Here is a 19,200-nt window from a genome sequence, read left to right as displayed (position 1 = left end):
TTTAGACCCCTTTCCCTCTCTGGGGAAGGCAGGGAGCTGGGGAGGGCTCGATATAGGGTGGGACCATTGAGATCCTGGGACTTGTTGCCTTCCCACCTATGCTGGACCATTGTTTTGCCAGCAACAAGTTGGCTTGGTCAACATCAGCCGCTTGGTGATCCATTAGTGACCATAGACCTTTGGTATTTTACTGGGGCGGGTGGTGGGAGGGGTGGGGACCATGTACCATGTGGGGACGTCCCCACATCCCCAGCAAAACCTGAGGGCTCTGGAGGGTGTGTATCCCTCTTGTTAGAGAGGGTCCATTTTATCCTTCTCACTGTCTCCCATCCAACCATACAACAGTAAAGACTACTGGAGGATGACGTACACACACACACACTCACTCTCCAAGCTATCTGCATGGTGGCCATTCCTGGCAAAAGCCATAAATATAGGCAATTAACTGCCCGGTCGATGTTTAAGTCTGTGGAGATAAGCTTCCAGGGAAAACCCCAGATAGCGTTTCAGGTCCGTAACTTTTCACCAGGAAGGGTACATGGAGTTAGACCTGTGATCAGCCACATTCTCATTGAATGGAGGAACAGGCTTAGGGAGCTAAGTTTCCTTACTCATGTTCATACGCAACAGATAATGTAAAATGTAACGGAATTATTGGTGGATTTGAGAAACTTAGTAATCGGTGTTGTGCATGACATTCTGCATCTCAATGGAACGTAAGTTTCGACAGACCATGAGGTCTCTCTTCCTAACCAGCAAGTTACAAGTAAGTTTACATCTGACAGGATTCCATGCTCCAACCATGTCCTGGCCTGTTTCTGGTACGCTGATGATTGAGCCAACTGAATCTGAAGATAAAGCTGAACTGGATAGATTCTGTGATGCAATGATAAACATCCGACAAGAAATCGCGGACATTGAGGAGGGTAGAATGGACATCCGAGTTAACCCACTCAAGGTAAGTCAGAACAAACCATTGTTTGGCTGGAACGATCTGTATAATTACGTCTAAGATGTGGGTGGCTCAGTGTTAGCACTGCTGCCTCACAGCGCCAGGGACCCGGGTTCGATTCCCTGCTTGGGCCACACTTGTCTGTGTGGAACTTGAATCCGTGTCTGCGTGGGTTTCCTCCTGGTGCTCTGGTTTCCTCCCTCAGTTCAAAGATGTGCGGGTTTGGTGATTGGCCGTGCTAAATTGCCCCCTTAGTGTCAGGGGGACTAGCTAAGGTAAATGCATGGGGTTATGGGAATCGGGCCTGGGTGGGATTATGATTGGTGCAGAGTTGATGGGCCGAATGGTCTCCTGCACTGTAGGATTCTATGTTTTAAACAAAGCTTTTCAGAGATGCTCTATATGAGGCTAGCAGTTTCCTGCATTCTGTTAATGTAGGCAGTTTATAGAAGCACTCCAAACATCAACAGCATTCACTGTTTGTGTTGTCATCTGTGGCTTATTTGGCAGCACTTTTAACTCTGGGTCACAATGTTTTATTTCAAGTCCCATTCCAGGACTTGGGCACAAACATATACGTTGGCACTCCTATGGAATACTGAGGGAGTGCCGCACTGTCAGAGGTGCCGTCTTTTAGACATTTTCTTAAACCAGATCAGGTGGCTGTAAAATCTCCCGTGGCAACATTTCGAAGAACCATAGAATCGCTACAGTGCAGAAGGAGGCCATTTGGCCCATCGAGTCTGTACCGACTCTCCAGGAGGTAACTCTTATCCAGGCCCACCCAGCTTCTGGATTTACACGTTTAGTTAACCACATGTGATCACCAGGTGTTGCTGTCTATTTCACATTTGTAATGATGACCAACACGGACAGTTTCCCCATTGTTTAATCACCAGATCCAGCTCATTGCAATCCTCAAAAGATGGAGCAGTGGAAATGTTTTCTTTATTCTTTCATGAGATGTGAGTGTTGCTGGCCAGGTCAGCTTTTCTATTGCCCATGTCAAATTGTCCTTGAGAAGACGGTGGTGAACTCGAACTGCTGCAGTCCTTATGTTGTAGGTACAGCCATGATGCTGTTTCTTTTTATTCATTCGTGGGACATGGGCATCGCTGACTGGCCAGCATTTATTGCCCATCCCTAATTGCCCGAGGGCAGTTGAGAGTCAACCCCATTGCTGTGGCTCTGGAATCACATGTAGGCCAGACCAGGTAAGGACACCAGTGAACGAGATGAGTTAGGGAGGGAGTTCCAGGATTTTGACCCAGCGACAGTGAAGGAACGGTGGTGTAGTTCCAAGACAGGATGGTGAGTGGCACAGAGGGGAATTTGCAGGTCGTGGTGGTTCCCTTGTCCTTATGGATGACAGAGATCACAGGTTTGGAAGGTGTAGCAGAAGTGGAATGAACAGAAATGGGAGAGTGAGGGTTAATGAAAAGAAGTTAGATCTGAGCGAAATACATGGAAGAGACAATAATGTGGAGGATGATTGGAGTGATGCCTGACTTGACTGATGAACTGATTGACTTGGTGTTTTCACTGTAACGCGCCGTTTGGCTGGTTAACCACCAGCTCATGATGACAAAGCTCTCTGCCTTACACTGAGCACCCTTCAGTGTTTCTAAGCACCAGGGTGAACAAGTTAGTGCTGCCCCCAAACTTTGTTTTAGAATGGGGGATGTAGCATCCTCCATTACCTTCAATTAGGTGTTCCAAACCTTTACGACAATTCAGAATAAGTCATGAGATGGGGCAGGCTGAGCCTAGTCCACCTTGCCAACCCACACAAAGAAGGTTGTTTAGGTATCCCAGGCACGCACTAAGTGAATGTAAATCAAACAAAGCCAGAATCTGATCGGTAATTATGATGGTGTTTGGAACAGCATTAAGAATAGGGACATCCTGGTGAGGAACGCACAAAAAGGCTGCTAGGGAATACCAAGAATGAGTTAAACTGGGAAAGAAAGTTAATTAATAAAAAATAAAAAACCTGCTGATAGGAACCCGGGGTCTCGACCCAGCAAATGTCGATCTTCATTTCGGGACAAGGCAAATTCCAGCTCCTCCCGGCATCCATATTGACACCAGCAGCTGACAGTGCTGGAAGAGCGGAAGCAGTGTGTCAGAGGAATCGGAGCTGGGGGGGGGGCCGCTGTTCATTATTTACTTCAGTGATTTGAATTTGGGAAGCGCCGTGTCTATAAGCCTGCAGACAATGTCAGATTGCGGTATATAGTTAATACTGAGGAAGCTTACAACAAAAAAACTTGCACAACAGGCGAGTAAGTTGCAAACAGATTTTAATGTGGGCAAGTGTGAGGCAGCGTGGTTTGATAGGAGACCATGTACACCTTGGAAAATAGTATCTAACCGGGGTAGAAGAAGATAAAGATCTGGATGCACATGATACTAAAAGTAGCAACACTGGTTAATAAAGCCAGAATAAATAAAAACCTTTAATTAATTAATATGCAATTTAATAAATAGAAGCAAAACACTGGAGTGTATTTCTCAAGGCCTACAATTGAAAAATAGAAGTTATATTAAAGCAAGTTTTATTTAGTCTAAGTTTTATCTTCAGCCTAAAAGCCACTTTAGCAGTTAAGAGCGGGTCCCAATAATGCTTTACATTATTGATTTGGTTTATTGCTGTCACGTGTGTTGGGATCCAGTGAAAAGTATTGTTTCTTGCGCACTATACAAACAAAGCGTATGGTTCATGGAGTATACAGGGGAAAAGGAAAGGAGAGGGTGTAGAATATAGTGTTACAGTCATAGCTAAGGTGTAGAGGAAGATCAACTTAATATAAGGTCGGTTCACATTCAGAGTTTTGATGGCATTAGGGAAGAAGCTGTTCTTGAGACGGTTGGTATGTGTTCTGAGCTCCGGTCCAGGACAGAGTAACTCAGACCAGGAAACCAGACTGAAGCTGCAGCTGGCAAACCCAAGGACCTGCCCAGCACAGACTCTAGCAGGGAACTGAGTCCCACAGATCCTCCGTCACAGCGGCACTGGGGAGGAGGCTGAATCTGCCCAAATTTACTTCGAGTTATAGCAATGGAGCAGCAAATCAGAGGCAGAGCATTTGAATCTTGTCGTATAATCCAGTGTTCTCCAGATATGTCCAGAGAATCCAGGAGTCTGAATTCGAGAAAAGAGCCAGAGCTCTCTGGAGAAGGAATTGAGCAGATTCTGTGACCTTTTTTTGCTGAAATTACAATGACAGTTTGGAATGATTGCTCTGCAACTAAGGGTGGCCCAGTGGTTAGCCCTGCTGCCTCACAGCACCAGGGACCCAGGTTCAATTCCCAGCTTGGGTCACTGTCTGTGTGGAGTTTGCATGTTCTCCCCATGTCTGCGTGGGTTTGCTCTGGTTTCCTCCCACAGCCTGGAAGATGTGCTGGTTAGGTGTATTGGCCATGCTAAATTCTCCCTTAGCGTACCGGAATGTGGCGACTGGGGGATTTTCACAGTGACTTCATTGCAGTGTTAACGTAAGCCTACTTGTGACATTAATGAATAAACTTTAGTATCGATACAGTAGAGGATGTTTGAACAAGTTTGATTTTTTCTTCAGTACCAATAATGGCCTGCTGGTGGCGATGTTTCTCTTGTTAACAGCATCTTTTACATTGCCTTCTGAGATTTTTAATTTGATGTTCAGAAGGGCAGTTAGTAGCTCGAAGATTTTTTCTGCCCTAGAAAAGAGGGAATGTGGAAAATGCTCAGGCAGTAGGGAGAGCAGACAAGTTAACGTTTTAAATATTGGGCTCGGTGTCAGGCCGAGTTAATGAGGAGAGGTCAGCTGAAACATTCGACAGCCGTGTTCACACCACAGACGCTCCCTAAACTGCTGTGTCTTTTCTTCTTTGCTTTCTGGATTTATTGAGCTGGCACGTGACACATAGTTCTCTCATTGTAGAGCTCCAGATGTTCGACAGGCCCTCAGTGAATGCACCAAGGCTTTTCTTAGCTCATCCTTCCAACACCTATCGGCCCCTCAGAGTGAGACTATGTCTCAGACAAAAAGACCTCCATCATCTAGGGGTGTGTAGGTTAGAGGGATTAGTGGGTATAATATGTAGGGATACTGGGGTGGGGCCTGGGTGGGATTGTGTTCGGTGCAGACTCGATGGGCCGAAGGGCCTCTTTCTGCACTGTAGGGTTTCTATGATTCTGTGATGTTTGTCCCCCTGGAAGGAAGCACAGCTCAACAAATTCCAAACCACGATGCTAATTCTTAAAGAGGGCCAAAGACTTAGTCCAGCTGGTGACAGCCGGTCTATCAGTGGGCTCCTCCCTGGGTTGGGGAAAGAAATTGCAATCGGCTAATTCCTGTGCGTGCGCACGACACCTGAGGGACTGTATTCAGTTCCTGGTTCTGCACAGGGACAGTGGGAGGGATTTTACGGCCTCGCTCGCCCCAAAACTGTAAAGTCCCGTCCGAGGCCAGCGGACATTTCCACCGTCCTCCCCTCGCAGGCTCCGATACCGCCAGCGTGTCCCGCTCCGGGATTTGATGGCCACGGAAGACGGGGCCCATATCGCGGCCAGACAGGCTGAGGATTAGATTGCAAGTCTTCCAAATGCATCCCTGGCAGGTGGTCAGCCATTCCTGATGTGAGAGTGGTGCCCCCCCCCCCCCCTCACCTTCTCTCCCCGCACCCCGCCCCACCCAACCCCCACCACCACCCTCCCAACCCCCACCACCACCACCCTCCCACCACCACCAAACTACAGCCTCTGGCCTCAGACTGGTGACCTGTTCCAGGAGTTACGGAAGCAAAGGTAAGTATGTGCTTTCACCTGCCTCGTGCACTGAGCGAAGAAATACATCTGCAAATGCCACCAGTGTCCACGAGGGGGTGCTGTTGTTAACACAAGCAAACATCCTTAAAAATTCAAACATTTACAAACACGGCTGGTGTGGCTGAAATTAAATGATTAAATACCCAAATTTGTAAAAATTCCACGTGGTCAGGTTTGAAACTCCTGAGCACTGCCACAGATAATTAAGCCAACTCTCGACCAAGGATGTGACTGAAGCTGGACTTTATTTCAAATACAAGTTAGTGTAAGTTTATTTATTAGTGTCACAAGTAGGCTTACATTAACACTGCAATGAAGTTACTGTGAAAATCCCCTGTTCGCCACATTCCGGCACCTGTTTGGGTACACTGAGGGGGAATTTAGCATGGCCAATGCACCTAACCAGCATGTCTCTCGGACTGTGGGAGGAATCCCATGCAGACACGGGGAGAACATGCAGACTCTGCGCAGACGGTGACCTAAGCTGTGAATTGAACCCCGTGCTGACGTGACAGGATACTTCATTAGAGGAAAGCAGGACCTATTTCCAGCTTATTGTGCTGCACATTGCCCGTATTAGTACTGTTGGCTTACAGTGAAACCTATAGTTTCTCATTTTTTTAAGAAGATATATTTCTAAAGAAGGTTTTTTTCATTTTTTTTTTACAAATAGTGCCACAAGCCTTTCAAAGATTGGTAGAGCAAGATCATTTTCAAACAGGTACATGTGGGAAAAGACAGAATAAAAAGACCCAACACAGTTGGTTTGGATTATTCATTGTACCCAGCAGCTCCCATCAATGAAAAGATATATCAAAGGATGGGGGATCTCAGGATGTGGGCTGTACAGTGGCACAGTGGTTAGTGCTGTTGCCTCATAAAGCTAGGGGACCCAGGTTCAATTCCGGCCTCGGGTGACTGTCTGTGTGGAGTTTGCATATTCTCTCTTTATCTATTCCACCCTGCCAAAAGCTTTTACGACATCCAAGGAGATCACTAACCCATCTAAAGCTCGCTTTTGGAGGACTTGGATAATATTCGGCAATCTCTTAACATTATTGCATGAGATTCGAGCCTTAATAAATCCAGCCTGATCACCCTGGACAGTCACGGAAAGGACTTCTTTTAGGTGCAGCGCTAGAACCTTAGCAACACTTTCAAATCAACATTCAGTAAAGAAATGGGCCTGTAAGAAGTCGACACAGTGGTTAGCAGACCCAGCGCCAGGGCCTGGGTTCGATTCTGGCCTCGGGTCACTGTCTGTGTGGAGTTTGTACATTCTCCCCGTGTCTGTGTGGGTTTCCTCTGATGCTCCCGTTTTCTCCCACACTCCAAAGATGTGTGAGTTAGGTTGATTGGCCAACCTGACCCTAGTGTCAGGGGATTAGCAGGGTAAATGTCTGGGATGATGGGAATAGTGCCTAGGTGGGATTGTAGGTGGTGGAGACTTGATGGGCTGAATGGCCTCCTTCTACACCGACTACAATCCCATCCAGGCCCTATTCCCGATTCTATGATTAACGAAGATCTGCAGAAGATGACTATAAACAAGGATAATCAGCAAGATTTGCCTCAGATAGAATTAGAAACCCTACTATGCAGAAAGAGGCCATTTGGTCCATCGAGTCTGCACCGACCACAATCCCACCCAGACCCTACCCCCATATCCCTACATATTTACCTACTAACCTATGCATCTCAGGACTCGAAGGGGCAATTTTTAGCATGCCCAATCAACCTAACCCGCACGCCTTTGGACTGTGGGAGGAAACCCATGCAGACATGAGGAGAATGTGCAAACTCCACACAGACAGTGACCCGAGCCGGGAATCGAACCCGGGTCCCTGGAGTTGTGAAGCAGCAGTGCTAACCACTGTGCCACCCTCAGTTACAGGATTGTCCCAATCAGCATGAAAAGAAAGGCACACCGTAAGGATCAGCACAAGGAAATAACTACAGGGGGTAGAGTTCAGGATGAATGAGGAGCTGCAGATTCCAGTTGCGAATCCTTGTCTTTGACAGGTTCTAAAAACCCCACCAAAGCCTCAGCGGGATTGTCAGACATCCTGATGAACCCTTTGAGGGTGACCCTCAGGACTGCAGGATAATGTTGGGCTTACTGGATTCCAAAAACCTTCAGACGTTTCTAACCTCATTGTAGCCTTTGCTGCGCTGCGCCGAGATGTCCTGGAAGAGGCTTTCACCCCATCACAGAGCCCAGTCTCACCAGGCCTGGCAGCTTCCAAAACTCTCCGGCAGTCCCTGAAACTATGAAAAAAACACCTGATAAAAGGCCAAGGATGTTGGTTGTCCCTGCGCCTTGAGGATCTTGATCCACCCTGCCTTCATGTTGAGATGAAGAAAGAGTGGCTAAAAAAAAATTAACTGGGAACTTATCCTCAGCTCCTTATGGAAAACCGATCACATTCGACATGGATGCCTCTGACTGCTCCTTTTAATCCAGGATTATTTTGACATTCCTCAGCATTTTGGCATTAAAACTTCACCAAAAATGTTTGCAGTGAGCATACATTCCAGGATAAGGTGATTATGAGCTGAGCATCAGAATGAAAAGTGCTGCTGCCTCACAGGACCAGGAACCTGCTTTTGATTTTAGCCTTGGACAGTAGTGTGGAGTTTGCACATTCTCCTCGTGTCTGTGTGGGTTTCCTCTGGATACTCCAGTTTTCTCCCACAGTCCAAAGATGTGCTGGTCAGTAGGACTGGCCGCGCTTCCTTGCCCCTTAATGTCAGGGGGATTAGCGGGGCAAATATGTGGGGTTACAAGGCAGGGGTGGACTTGGGTAAGATGCTGTGTCGGAGAGTTGGTGCAGACTCGATGGGCCAAATAGCCTCCTTTCGCACTGTAGAGATTCTAAATCATTAAACACCCCAAACTGCAAAACTGGTCCTAACTTACATACACAATAATGTTTTTGGCAGTAGGTAATTGTTTGAACTAGCTTATCCTGTACCATCAGATTGATTATTTTTCATCACAAAATTCTTTATATGGGAAAATTTTATGATCCAATCCCTGAGGAGTGTTGAGTCCCAGGCTACAGCATCTTTCTCAACTCACTAAATTTAGGAATAACGCCTTTCAGCTATCCTTCCAACAACTCCACAAGCGCCCCACTCTGTCAGTCCACACGCAGCCTCAACAGGTTAACTGCAATGCAAAACATCACTTCCCTTATGTGTCAGGGCACTTAATTATGTATCGCGATTTTTCATGTTGTCTGCAAATTCTGGCTTGCCATAACTAAACAAACCTCCTTCATCTTTTTCTGTGCCTTCACACATCTTGCCGCATACATTGGCAGAATCATGTTTTTTGGCATAGTTTTGGGCTGGGCCTCCTGTGAGCGGTGCACACCTCCCAATTTCCCATTGTACCTTTGACTGAAAACTAGCAGAACCATCAGAGAAACAATAGGCGGAATTTTACACTTGACCCGAGACCGGAAAATCCCATCCGAGCTCAAGGACCTTTTCCATTGTCCATATCAACCCCCCCCCCCCGACCTGCTCCAATTCCCGTGTTGGGCTGGGCGATAGAATCCCAGCCTATGTGTACGTCTCGAGATGGTGCATTCTGTCATTCCTTTGTGGCCCCCTCCTGTCTCCTGCCAAAGTCACAGGCCCATTCTCTCCAGGAGGACATCTGTGCCACTGCGAATCCAAAAGCAATAAGATGGCTTGTTACCCTGAAGACGTCCACCCAAACAATTTATTTGTTGGGACCCTTTCTATCCGGTTGCTGCAACAAGTGACGTCAGCTCCTGTAAGTGGGCCCAAGCCCTGAGAATGTGATTGCAAACGATGGAAAGGTATTCACTTCATGTTTAGACTCTTGTAGCAAGTTTTGCTGGACAGAAGCCAACATCCAGTTAGCACTGACAAAGTCATTGGAAATGTAGGTTAAAAGAGCCAGCTTAACTCCATCTGTGCTGCCTTTCCATCTCTTCCATCCCCATTGAGTGCTAGCATTCCTCCCCCCTTGACCAAATAAATTGTGCTCAGAAAGGATTTATATTCATTACCAGCCTGCAATTTCAGTATAAACCAACTGGAAATGGTATAAACCAGGGAAGTGATTTTGGAGCTTTCCCTGTTATCTGCAGTTGAGAGAGGACCAGTGAGTTATTTTTAAATTTATCCGTGGCACTTGGGCGTCGCTGGTTGGGCCAATATTTATTGCCCACTCCTAGTTGCCCTTGAGCTGAGTGGCTTGTTAGGACATTTCAGAGGGCAGTGGAGAGTTAACCACATTGGCACTGGAGTTACACGTAGGCCAGGCCAGGTAAAGATGGCCCGAAAGGACATTAGTGAATATAAGAGCTGAAATATAAAAACAGAAAATGCTCAGTAGGCCTGGCAGAGGTGGCACGGTCATGATGTGGAGATGCCAGCGTTGGACTGGGGTAAACACAGTAAGAAGTCTCACAGTACCAGTTTAAAGTCCAACAGGTTTTTGGTAGCAAAAGCCACTAGCTTTCAGGCCTCTGACCCTTCGTCGGGTGAGTGGAGGGTTCTGATCACAAACAGGGGATGTAAAGATACACACTCAGTGTACAGAATACTGATTAGAATGTGAGTTTTGGCACAGTGGTTAACCCAGCTGCCTCACAGCGCCAGGGACCCAGGTTCAATTCCCAGCCTGGGTCACTGTCTGTGTGGTGTCTGCATGTTCTCCACATGTCTGCGTGGGTTTCCTCTGGTGCCCTGGTTTCCTCCCTCAGTCCGAAAGACGAGCTGGTTAGGTGTATTGGCCATGCTAAATTCTCCCTCAGTGTACCCGAACAGGCACCAGAATGAGGCGAACCGGGGATTTGCACAGGACCTCATTGCAGTGTTAATGTAAGCCTACTTGTGACACTAATAAATAAATGTTAGCGTGTGTGGAGAGAGGAATCAGAGTTAATGTTTCAGGTCGGTGATTTTCGTCAGTACCTGCGGATTGTTCAGTTCACTGGGGACTGAAACGAATTGAAAAGAAAGGGATGAAAATGTTCCTGGATGATATCCCACAATGCGTCAATAACCACTTTTACACACAGCCTCACTTCCTATCCCTTTGCGGGATAGGCTGCCCCTTCTTTTGCCTCTTCGCAGCTACAGTCCCAGTAAATAAATTAGTCAAAACTGTTTTTCTCACTAGACAACCAGGCTGTTAAAATTGCGAGGCTTCGTTTCAAAAAAAATCCCCGTGTAATTGGCTCTCAGAAGTGCTTGACAAAGCACTTGTTGTGCCAACTCGCCATGTGTTGAATAGAAAACTAGGAATACTGCAAAAACAAATCCTTGTACAATGCAATAGTGTTCATGGTGTAATTAGCTAATACTACACAGGATTTATGTTTCAGATGCTTTTAGCATGCACCAAACAATTAAGGCCATTAATGGTATTAGAACGGCTGTTTCTGATTATTGCCTCAATGCGAGTACTCCCCAGTTCCTGTGTGAGGGACAAAGTCTGTGGAACTCAGCCGTGAACTTTCTCACCATCGAGTGTCTTTCCCATTGATGTAACCAGAAGCCTCAATAATAAGCACAGCATTTTAAAACTTCATAGTCATCATGGCACTGCTGTCTCAGGGCCCGGGGTTCCATCACCGGCTTGGGTCACTATCTGTGTGCACGTGTCTGTGTGGGTTTCCTCCTGGTGTTCCGGTTTCCTTCCGCAGTCGGAAAGACGTGCTGGTTAGGTGCAATGGCCATGCTAAATTCTCCCTCAGAGTACCCGAACAGGCACTGGAGATGAGGGGATTTTCACAACAACGTACACTACAGTGTTAATGTAAGCCTACTTGTGACACTGATAAAATAAGATTAGCTATCTAGAGCACAAACCTGTTTCATTTTTTGAACATGATTGGGCTTATTGAACAGGAACCAGCAGTGCTCAGATACCTAATGCATTTGGACTCTCACTTTACACCTGGCTAGCTGGCATTTGTTTGAGAGTGTACCATCAAAGTGGGAATCACAGTGGAGGCTGGGCCTATTCTTACCTGCTGTCTACACTTAAGAGGAAAGATCACTGAAGATTAATCAAAAGTGGCTGATTTCCCATCACCGGAGCATTGAGACTGATTATAGTCTTGCAGCTGCTGCCCCTGTGAGCAGGTAACTCAGCTTGATCCAGAAATCAAGCTTGGGTCAATTTGTATCACGTAAGCTTCAGTAGGCCAGAGGCAGGAATTCTTTTTTCGGTTTGTCTGCTCAGCATCGCTGGCTGGGCCAGCACTTATTGCCCATCCCTAATTGTCCTTGAGAAGGTGGGTGGTGAGCTGCCTTCATGAACCACTGCAGCTCTTGTAATGGAGTTCTGTGGAGTGACAGTACTTCCTTGGTCTGTTGCTTCTGGACATTCTACAATTGTGTCCTACACTCATCCTATGGGCCAAATTCAGACCATAAATCTCTTACCATACCACTTCCATGTTACACATGTTAGCAACCTCGGCTGCTTAGACTCCCCAAGCTCAGAGATCGGAAAAGACTGTTCGGCGTAGATCAGTTGTGGGGTGGTTTATTTTTCCATCATGTAGGAGTCTCTCCCGATCATTTTAAGACAGGGAATTTTACAATGCTGAGACTGAAGATTAGGGCCAGAATTCTGCAATCCCGATCACGCTGCTGCCATCGAGAATGGAGAATTTGGTGCTCAGCCGAAACTTCATTCACTGCAGTGGGACTGGAGAATCCCAGCTGTGGGCGAGGTGGGAGAATTCCAGCCTCAATGTTTCCAAGCCGTACAGGGAAGGCTTGTATTATTTTAATATAGGGGAGGGGGAATCTTTTGGCTCTCGGGATAAGAAATTTCTTCAACACCTGCAGCAATCGATTCATTGGTCGGAACACTTGTATCCAGTTCCAGCTCTAAAAAGATGGGCTTCCTAACCCAAATGTGGGGAGAGGGAAGGATTTGTCAAGGGCGGCATGGTGGCACAGTGGTTAGCATTGCTGCCTCACAGCGCCGGAGACCCAGGTTCAATTCAGGTCGCTGTCAGTGTGGAGTTTGCATGTTCTCCCCATGTCTGCATGGGTTTCCTCTGGGTGCTCCGGTTTCCTCGCACAGTCCAGAAATGTGCGGGTTAGGTGAATTGGCCGTGCTAAATTACCCCTTGGTGACAGGGAGATTTGCAGGGTAAATATGCAGGGTTACAGCGATGGGATCTGGGTGGGATTGCCGTCTGTGCAGACTCGATGGGCTGAATCGTCTCCTTCTGTACTATTGGAGTTCTATGATTTTTAAGTCACAGACTACCAGATTTTTTAGCTATGGAGTTGGCAAGTGAGTAACAGAAATGACCATCTTTGGTTGGGGGGGGAACAATAAACAGAGATAATATTGTGCTGTTGGCCTGTAATTGTTAGATGGTCATTTTCAATGCTCATTACGAAAGGAATGTGTCAGCATGACTGTACATCGGATACAAAAGTCAGGATCATGATCGAGATGTTACTCTTACACAAAAATCAGTGACACAGGAGATGCTGGACAAAAAAAAAAGGCTAAGGGAGGGATTTTCTAGCTACACTCACCCCAAGACCAGAAAACCCTGCCAGAGGTCAATAGCCCTTTGTGTTGTCCATTCTCCCCCCACCATTATAATTCCCATGGAGGGCAGGGTAGGAGAATTCTGCCCCAGTTTCTGTCTGCTTTTCCACCTGCCATCCTGGCATTTGCATGGTGCTAGGACAACAGAGTTTTTAAGCAATCAACCTCAACCATGTCATCTACACCGAACCCAAATGTGAGGCAAGAAAACCCAGGTGGTAGAAAACTTTGGAAACCAAAGATCCAAACTCAAGTGTCCCTCCAAAACATTAATTACAATTAATATACATCTTATCTCAAATTACTCTTGCTGGGTGGGCCATCTCATGGTGCACTGTTAGATTATTTCCTGTATCCTTCAGCTCAATATAATTTGGACCATACCCTGAGTGGAATGGTGAACATATCAAGGTGCAGGCAGGGCACTGAGACATCTGGAAGTGTATCTCCTTGAGGCAATGAAGAAGGAGAGTTAATTAAAGACAAATCAGGTGCAGATACAGAAGTGAACAAAGGGAAAAGAGAACTGGACTCAGACTGAGAAAGAGACGGGAAAAGTAAGAAAGAAAAACTAAATTTGAAATGTCTAATACTTCTGAGCTGAATTTATTACGTGCAGGAATGAGTCTTTGTTGGGCCTGGGAGGTTGATTGGCAATGCTTTACCAATGATCTTGGTGATTAAGGGCTGCTTGCCTTGTTCATTATGAGTTTTAACTTTCTGTGGTGAGTTGAGTCAGCAATTAATGCGCCAATGCAGCAAGTTCTTAAAAATAAAGGGGAGGTTTAAGAGCGAGACTTTGGGTCAGATTTTACAACCTCGCTCAGACGAGGCTCGTAAAATCCCGCTTGAGGCCAACAGAGAATCCCGTTCTGCAAGCTTTATTGTTCGGGTAAAATTCCGGCCTTTGTGAAAGGCAAACAGCAGTGTCAAAAACCAGTCCGGAGGTTCTGGGGATTCACAGCTCGTGGTGTTTCTCATCATTCTCCCTGGCATTTCTGACAGGAACCTGGCATTGCTTCTTCAGAAATATTTGGCTCGTTATTTTTTGAAAGCAATCCTTTAAATTAGCGATTGGAACAATGCCGACTGCGTCCGAAAGATTACCTTTGTTGGATTGATCACTTGACCACTAACATAATCTGCTGCGTTTTCCTGATTGGTCCTGATGTCAGCTGCATTTCTGGATCAGGAACCTGGAGGTGGATGTGGTGGGGCGTCGATCGCGATCTTCCTGGAGGCAGCCAATTAAAAAGCTGTGTCAAGGAGCCCCAGTCCAATTGAGCCTCCAAGCTCCTTAATCAGAGGGTCCGCAGTCATGTCCAGTCAGCCCCCCACCAAGAGAGATGGGCACCGAGGTGGGCAGAGAAACACAGAAGGATCTGTTTCTCTTGTCGGGTACTGTATATTGCCATGCTAACCACTGTGCCCTCTACCCATCCATTCAATCATTTTGATTGTTGTCTGCCCCTTTCTGATGGTTAGTTTACTCATTGCGACTGATCATTGTGTGAGAGCTTCAACTTATTGTTAATCAGTAGCTCCAGATAATTTTCCATTCACATTATTTTCTTTTCGTTTAGGTAGTTGTCGCTTTCTGAAATTTCTTGTCCCAATGTGAAGCATTTTGTGTGTCTCTATGTTGATTTTAACTTGCCATCTGGCAGCACAATCCCTAAATATATTCGAATCTTCCTGTGTGTGAATTTGTACTTAAATCAGGCTTGATCTGTTTTGAAAGTTAAAAAACTGTTGTGTTATTTTCGTTCACAGATGTCCCCACACACATTGGCTTGTATTGCAGCTCCGATTTGGGACCGGCCGTACTCTCGAGAGCAAGCTGCGTTCCCATTGGTAAGTGGGAGCCCTCAAAGCGCCATTATATTACTGTTAGATCTGCGTGTACTGTGTAAGGCTGTTTCAGCACAGCAAGAGCCCATTCTCATCAGGCTAGCAAAATACATTGGCCAAAATCTTTCTGTCCTGGTTTGTGACATGGATTTTCTGGTGCTGCTGGAAGTGAATGGAGTTTGGGCTGGAACGCTATATTTTCCGTTCTCGCCTGCTACAGGTTCCACCACAAACAAGACCAGAGAATCCCACTCATTATCTGGACATTACCTTCTTCAGCATTCATTTTTGGCAATTCTTTACTGCAACAAACATCCATCTTTGTGTTATCTCATACTCTGCTCTTTTATCGAAAGCGCCCATTCCCTGCTCACACCCTGATTTTGCAATTGATGGAGAAGTACTCACTTCACATTTAGACACTTGGAAGTAGGTGTTAGTGTACACAAGCCACCTGTAAATGAGATTGTTGGCGGTTCTGTGTTGCACACATAAACTTGTCATCTGCAGTGTTTCCCAGATTTTTAACCTGCATTCTCAAGCTTTTACGGTGGCTCAGTGGTTAGCACTGCTGTCCCACAGCACCAGGGACCCAGGTTCGATTCCTGGTTTAGGTCACTGTCTGTGTGGAGTTTGCATGTTCTCACTGTGTCAGTGTGGGTTTCCTCTGGGTGCTCCAGTTTCCTCCCATGGTCTTAAAGGCACGCTGATTAGGTACATCAGCCATACTAAATTCTCCCTCAGCGTACCTGAACGGTTGCTGCAGTGTGGCGACCAGGGGATTTTCACAGTGACTTCGTTGCAGTGTTAATGCAAGCCGACTGATGATATTAATAAATAAACTTTAAAAGAAGACTTTTTATCTCTCTTCGAACTGTGCGTGCTTGGATTGTCCATATCCTGTTAGCACAGTATTTGGAAATGGCAAACCATTTCAAGTACGTACCACTCTTTGGAATTTTCGCAGTCTCAGCCAAGTAGGTTATTGCACTGTGCATATCGTGTGTAAACATTCTTGGCTGAATAACTGATGTCAGTGGAGACTGGGAATCAGAGCAAGTTGGGACACTATTCCTTTATTTCCGGGCTGCAGTCCATTACAGCTGATGCTGTGAAAGTCCAATTTGGGCAGTTGTAAGGCTCTTAATCTAAATAATTTGCTAGTTCCGGTGATGACTTGTTTAAACTGCAGTGGCTGCCCAGCTCTACTCCAGCACAACTCATGGTAGAACTGCCTCAAAACTTTACAATCTGTTTACAGTCAATTTTGAAAACACCTTTAAAGTGAGATTTGCGACTCTTCTGTATTTTTTCTTTTGGACAAAACATAGCAAGACAATGCTCTTTTACATATGGTGGATTTTATTCAGGAGGAGACGGTAGTGTAGTGTTAATGTCACCAGATTAATCATCCAGGCTCTGGGGACATGGGTTCAAATCCCACAATGGCAACCGGTGAAATTTAAATAATTTCAATTGGGGTTCATGATAATCATCACTGTCTGTTGTAAGTGTCCATCTGTTCTGGTTAGCACTGCTGCTTCAGGGACCCGGGTTCATTTCCCCGGTTTGGTTCACTCTCTGTGTGGAGTTTGCACGCTTTCTACATGTCTCCTCTGGGTGCTCCGGTTTCCTCCCACAGTCTGAACGATGCGCTGGTTAGGTGCATTGGCCATACTAAATCCTCCCTCAGTGTACCCAAACAGGTGCCGGAGGGTGGCAACGAGGGAATTTTCACAGGAACTTCATTGCAGTGTGAATGCAAGCCTACGTGTAACTAATAAATAAACTTAATGCACTTTCAGAAAGGAAATCTGCCATCCTTACTTGGTCTGGCCTATGTATGAATCCAGACCCGCAGCAATGTGCAAGGGCAATTAGGGACGGCCAACTAATGCTGATCTTGACAGCCCGTGGAAGATGCTTGCTGGCATTTATTTCCCCCTGTTTCAGAATGGAAAATATTTGTCAGGCTGAACCAGCTGTCAGTTATCTCCCGTGACACAGTGGTCAGCATTGCTGCCTCACAGCACCAGGGACCACTGTGGGTGCCGTAAGCATAGACATGGGTCGGGGTGGAAGAGGAAAAGCACATTGTTAAAATGGCGGCGCGGGCTCATTGGACCGAAGGACCTGTTTCCTGTGCAGTGTTGTTCTTTGTTCTTTGACCCGGGTTCGATTCCTGGCTTGGGACTGTACTGTCTGTTTAGAGTCTGCACATCCTCCCCGTGTCTGCGTGGGTTTCCTCCGGGTGGTCCAGTTTCCTCCCACAGTCCGAAAGGCGTGCTGGTTAGGTGCACTGGCCTTGCTAAATTCTCCCTCAGTGTACCCTAACAGGCGCCGGAGTGTGGCAACTAGGGGAATTTTCACTGTAACTTCATTGCAGTGTCAATGTAAGTCTTACTTGTGACACAAATAAAATAAACTAATGAATAAACACTATTGGGATGTTTGTCTGAATGTACTCATGGTTGTTTTTCAGCAATTCGTGAGACCAGAAACCAAATTTTGGCCTACAATTGCCCGCATTGACGACCTGTATGGAGATCAGCACCTGGTCTGCTCCTGCCCACCAATGGAGGCTTATGAATCTCCCTTCACAGAACAGAAAAGAGCTTCATCGTAAAACTCCATCGTTGAGTGATCTGTGTCTTTTTGCGGGTTCAGTAAGTGATTGCTGTCAAGAAAAGCCCGACCGTAATGATTTTTGTTTTATCCTGTTTTGTTTTGCTTTCAAAAATCAAGATCCGGCAAGTCAGATATCTCAATTGGTGTGGAAACGGCTGCTGATTTTTGTTTTATTTAGGAGGTAGACAGACACTACATCCAAGCCACACTTCAGCTGATGCTATTCAGTGCCTCAACATCCAGCAGCATTGAGTTACTTAAGTGGCCTTGATCCCGTGCACTTTTTTTTTTCTTGACTTGACTTGAGAACTGCTCCGGCTTCGGATGTGATTGAACTGTGACGTATTGTAGTGCTTTCGGACATCAGACCATATACAACTGTGGCCTCGTGACAAAGCGGTCCTAGAAGGTAGTATTTTTAATGTTTACTTTTGATGTTATTGTTTGTAATTGTCCATGCTTCTATAGCAGTAACCGGGCACCTCCTGGTTAATAGAAATTTTAAACAAATGTAAATTTTAACTGTCTTATCATTCCAATAAAGATTCTTGAACTCTTTTCATATTTTTTTCTCACATGGTTCCGTAACAATGACCGTCAGTACTCGTCATGGTTCTATTCATTCAAGTTCTGTGCAGGTGGCTTTGAATGTACTTTCCCAGAAAAGTTTTGTCGAACTTCTATTTCCGAATTGCCATGGCTGGTGGGATCCCTCACTGCATCCCCGCTGAATTCTGCACATTCCTCGCTTGCGCAGAAACAGAAACCAGTTCAATATTTAAATGCCACAGAATCACAGAACGCCTGCAGTGCAGAAAGAGGCCATTCAGCCCATCGAATCTGCACCGACAACAATCCCATCCAGGTCCTAGCTCCGTAACCGCATGTATTTACCCTGCTAATTCCCCTGAAATTAAGGGGCAATTCAACATGGCCAATCAACCTAACCTGCACATCTTTGGACTAAGGAAACCCACACAGACACGGGGAGAATGTGAAAACTCCATACACACAATCACCCAAGGCTGGATTTGAACCTGGGTTCCTGGCGCTGTGAAGCAGCAATGCTAACCATTGTGCCACCGTCCTGCCAAAAGTTCTGGACGTGTAGTTTTCAAGCACATTGAATGTACTTTTCCTAATAGATTTTGTTAGATTTCTTTTTCCCAACTGCCATTGCTGGTAGACAGGGATCCTTCACTGCATCACCGCTAAGCTCTGCATATTCTTCCCTTGTACACAAACAGAAATCATTTTCGTAGAATCATAGAACCTCTACAGTGCCGAAATAGGTCATTCGACCCATCGAGTCTGCACCAACAACAATCCTATCCCCGTAACCTCACATACTTAAAAGTTTTGAAATTTAAACTAAATTTATTATTG

General features: G+C 46.0%; 1 protein-coding gene across 1 annotated transcript in view; it reads left to right on the top strand.

The window, feature by feature from the left end:
• The window catches only part of gldc (glycine dehydrogenase (decarboxylating)), a 142,345-nt gene extending 123,967 nt beyond the window's left edge, over positions 1–18,378 (top strand). The window contains exons 23-25 of the mRNA XM_080188494.1: positions 786–958; positions 15,109–15,189; positions 17,669–18,378. Coding sequence (XP_080044620.1) covers positions 786–958; positions 15,109–15,189; positions 17,669–17,812 — 398 coding nt within the window. The 3' untranslated portion in view covers positions 17,813–18,378. The remainder of the gene's footprint in view (positions 1–785; positions 959–15,108; positions 15,190–17,668) is intronic.
• The last annotated feature ends 822 nt before the right edge of the window (positions 18,379–19,200 follow it).

This window comes from Carcharhinus amblyrhynchos, chromosome 5, assembly GCF_965287045.1.
Source record: "Carcharhinus amblyrhynchos chromosome 5, sCarAmb.v2.hapA, whole genome shotgun sequence".
Lineage (NCBI taxonomy): Eukaryota > Metazoa > Chordata > Chondrichthyes > Carcharhiniformes > Carcharhinidae > Carcharhinus > Carcharhinus amblyrhynchos.
The sequence above is the reverse complement of the archived record's forward strand: the minus strand, read 5'-3'. Positions and strand labels throughout refer to the sequence as shown.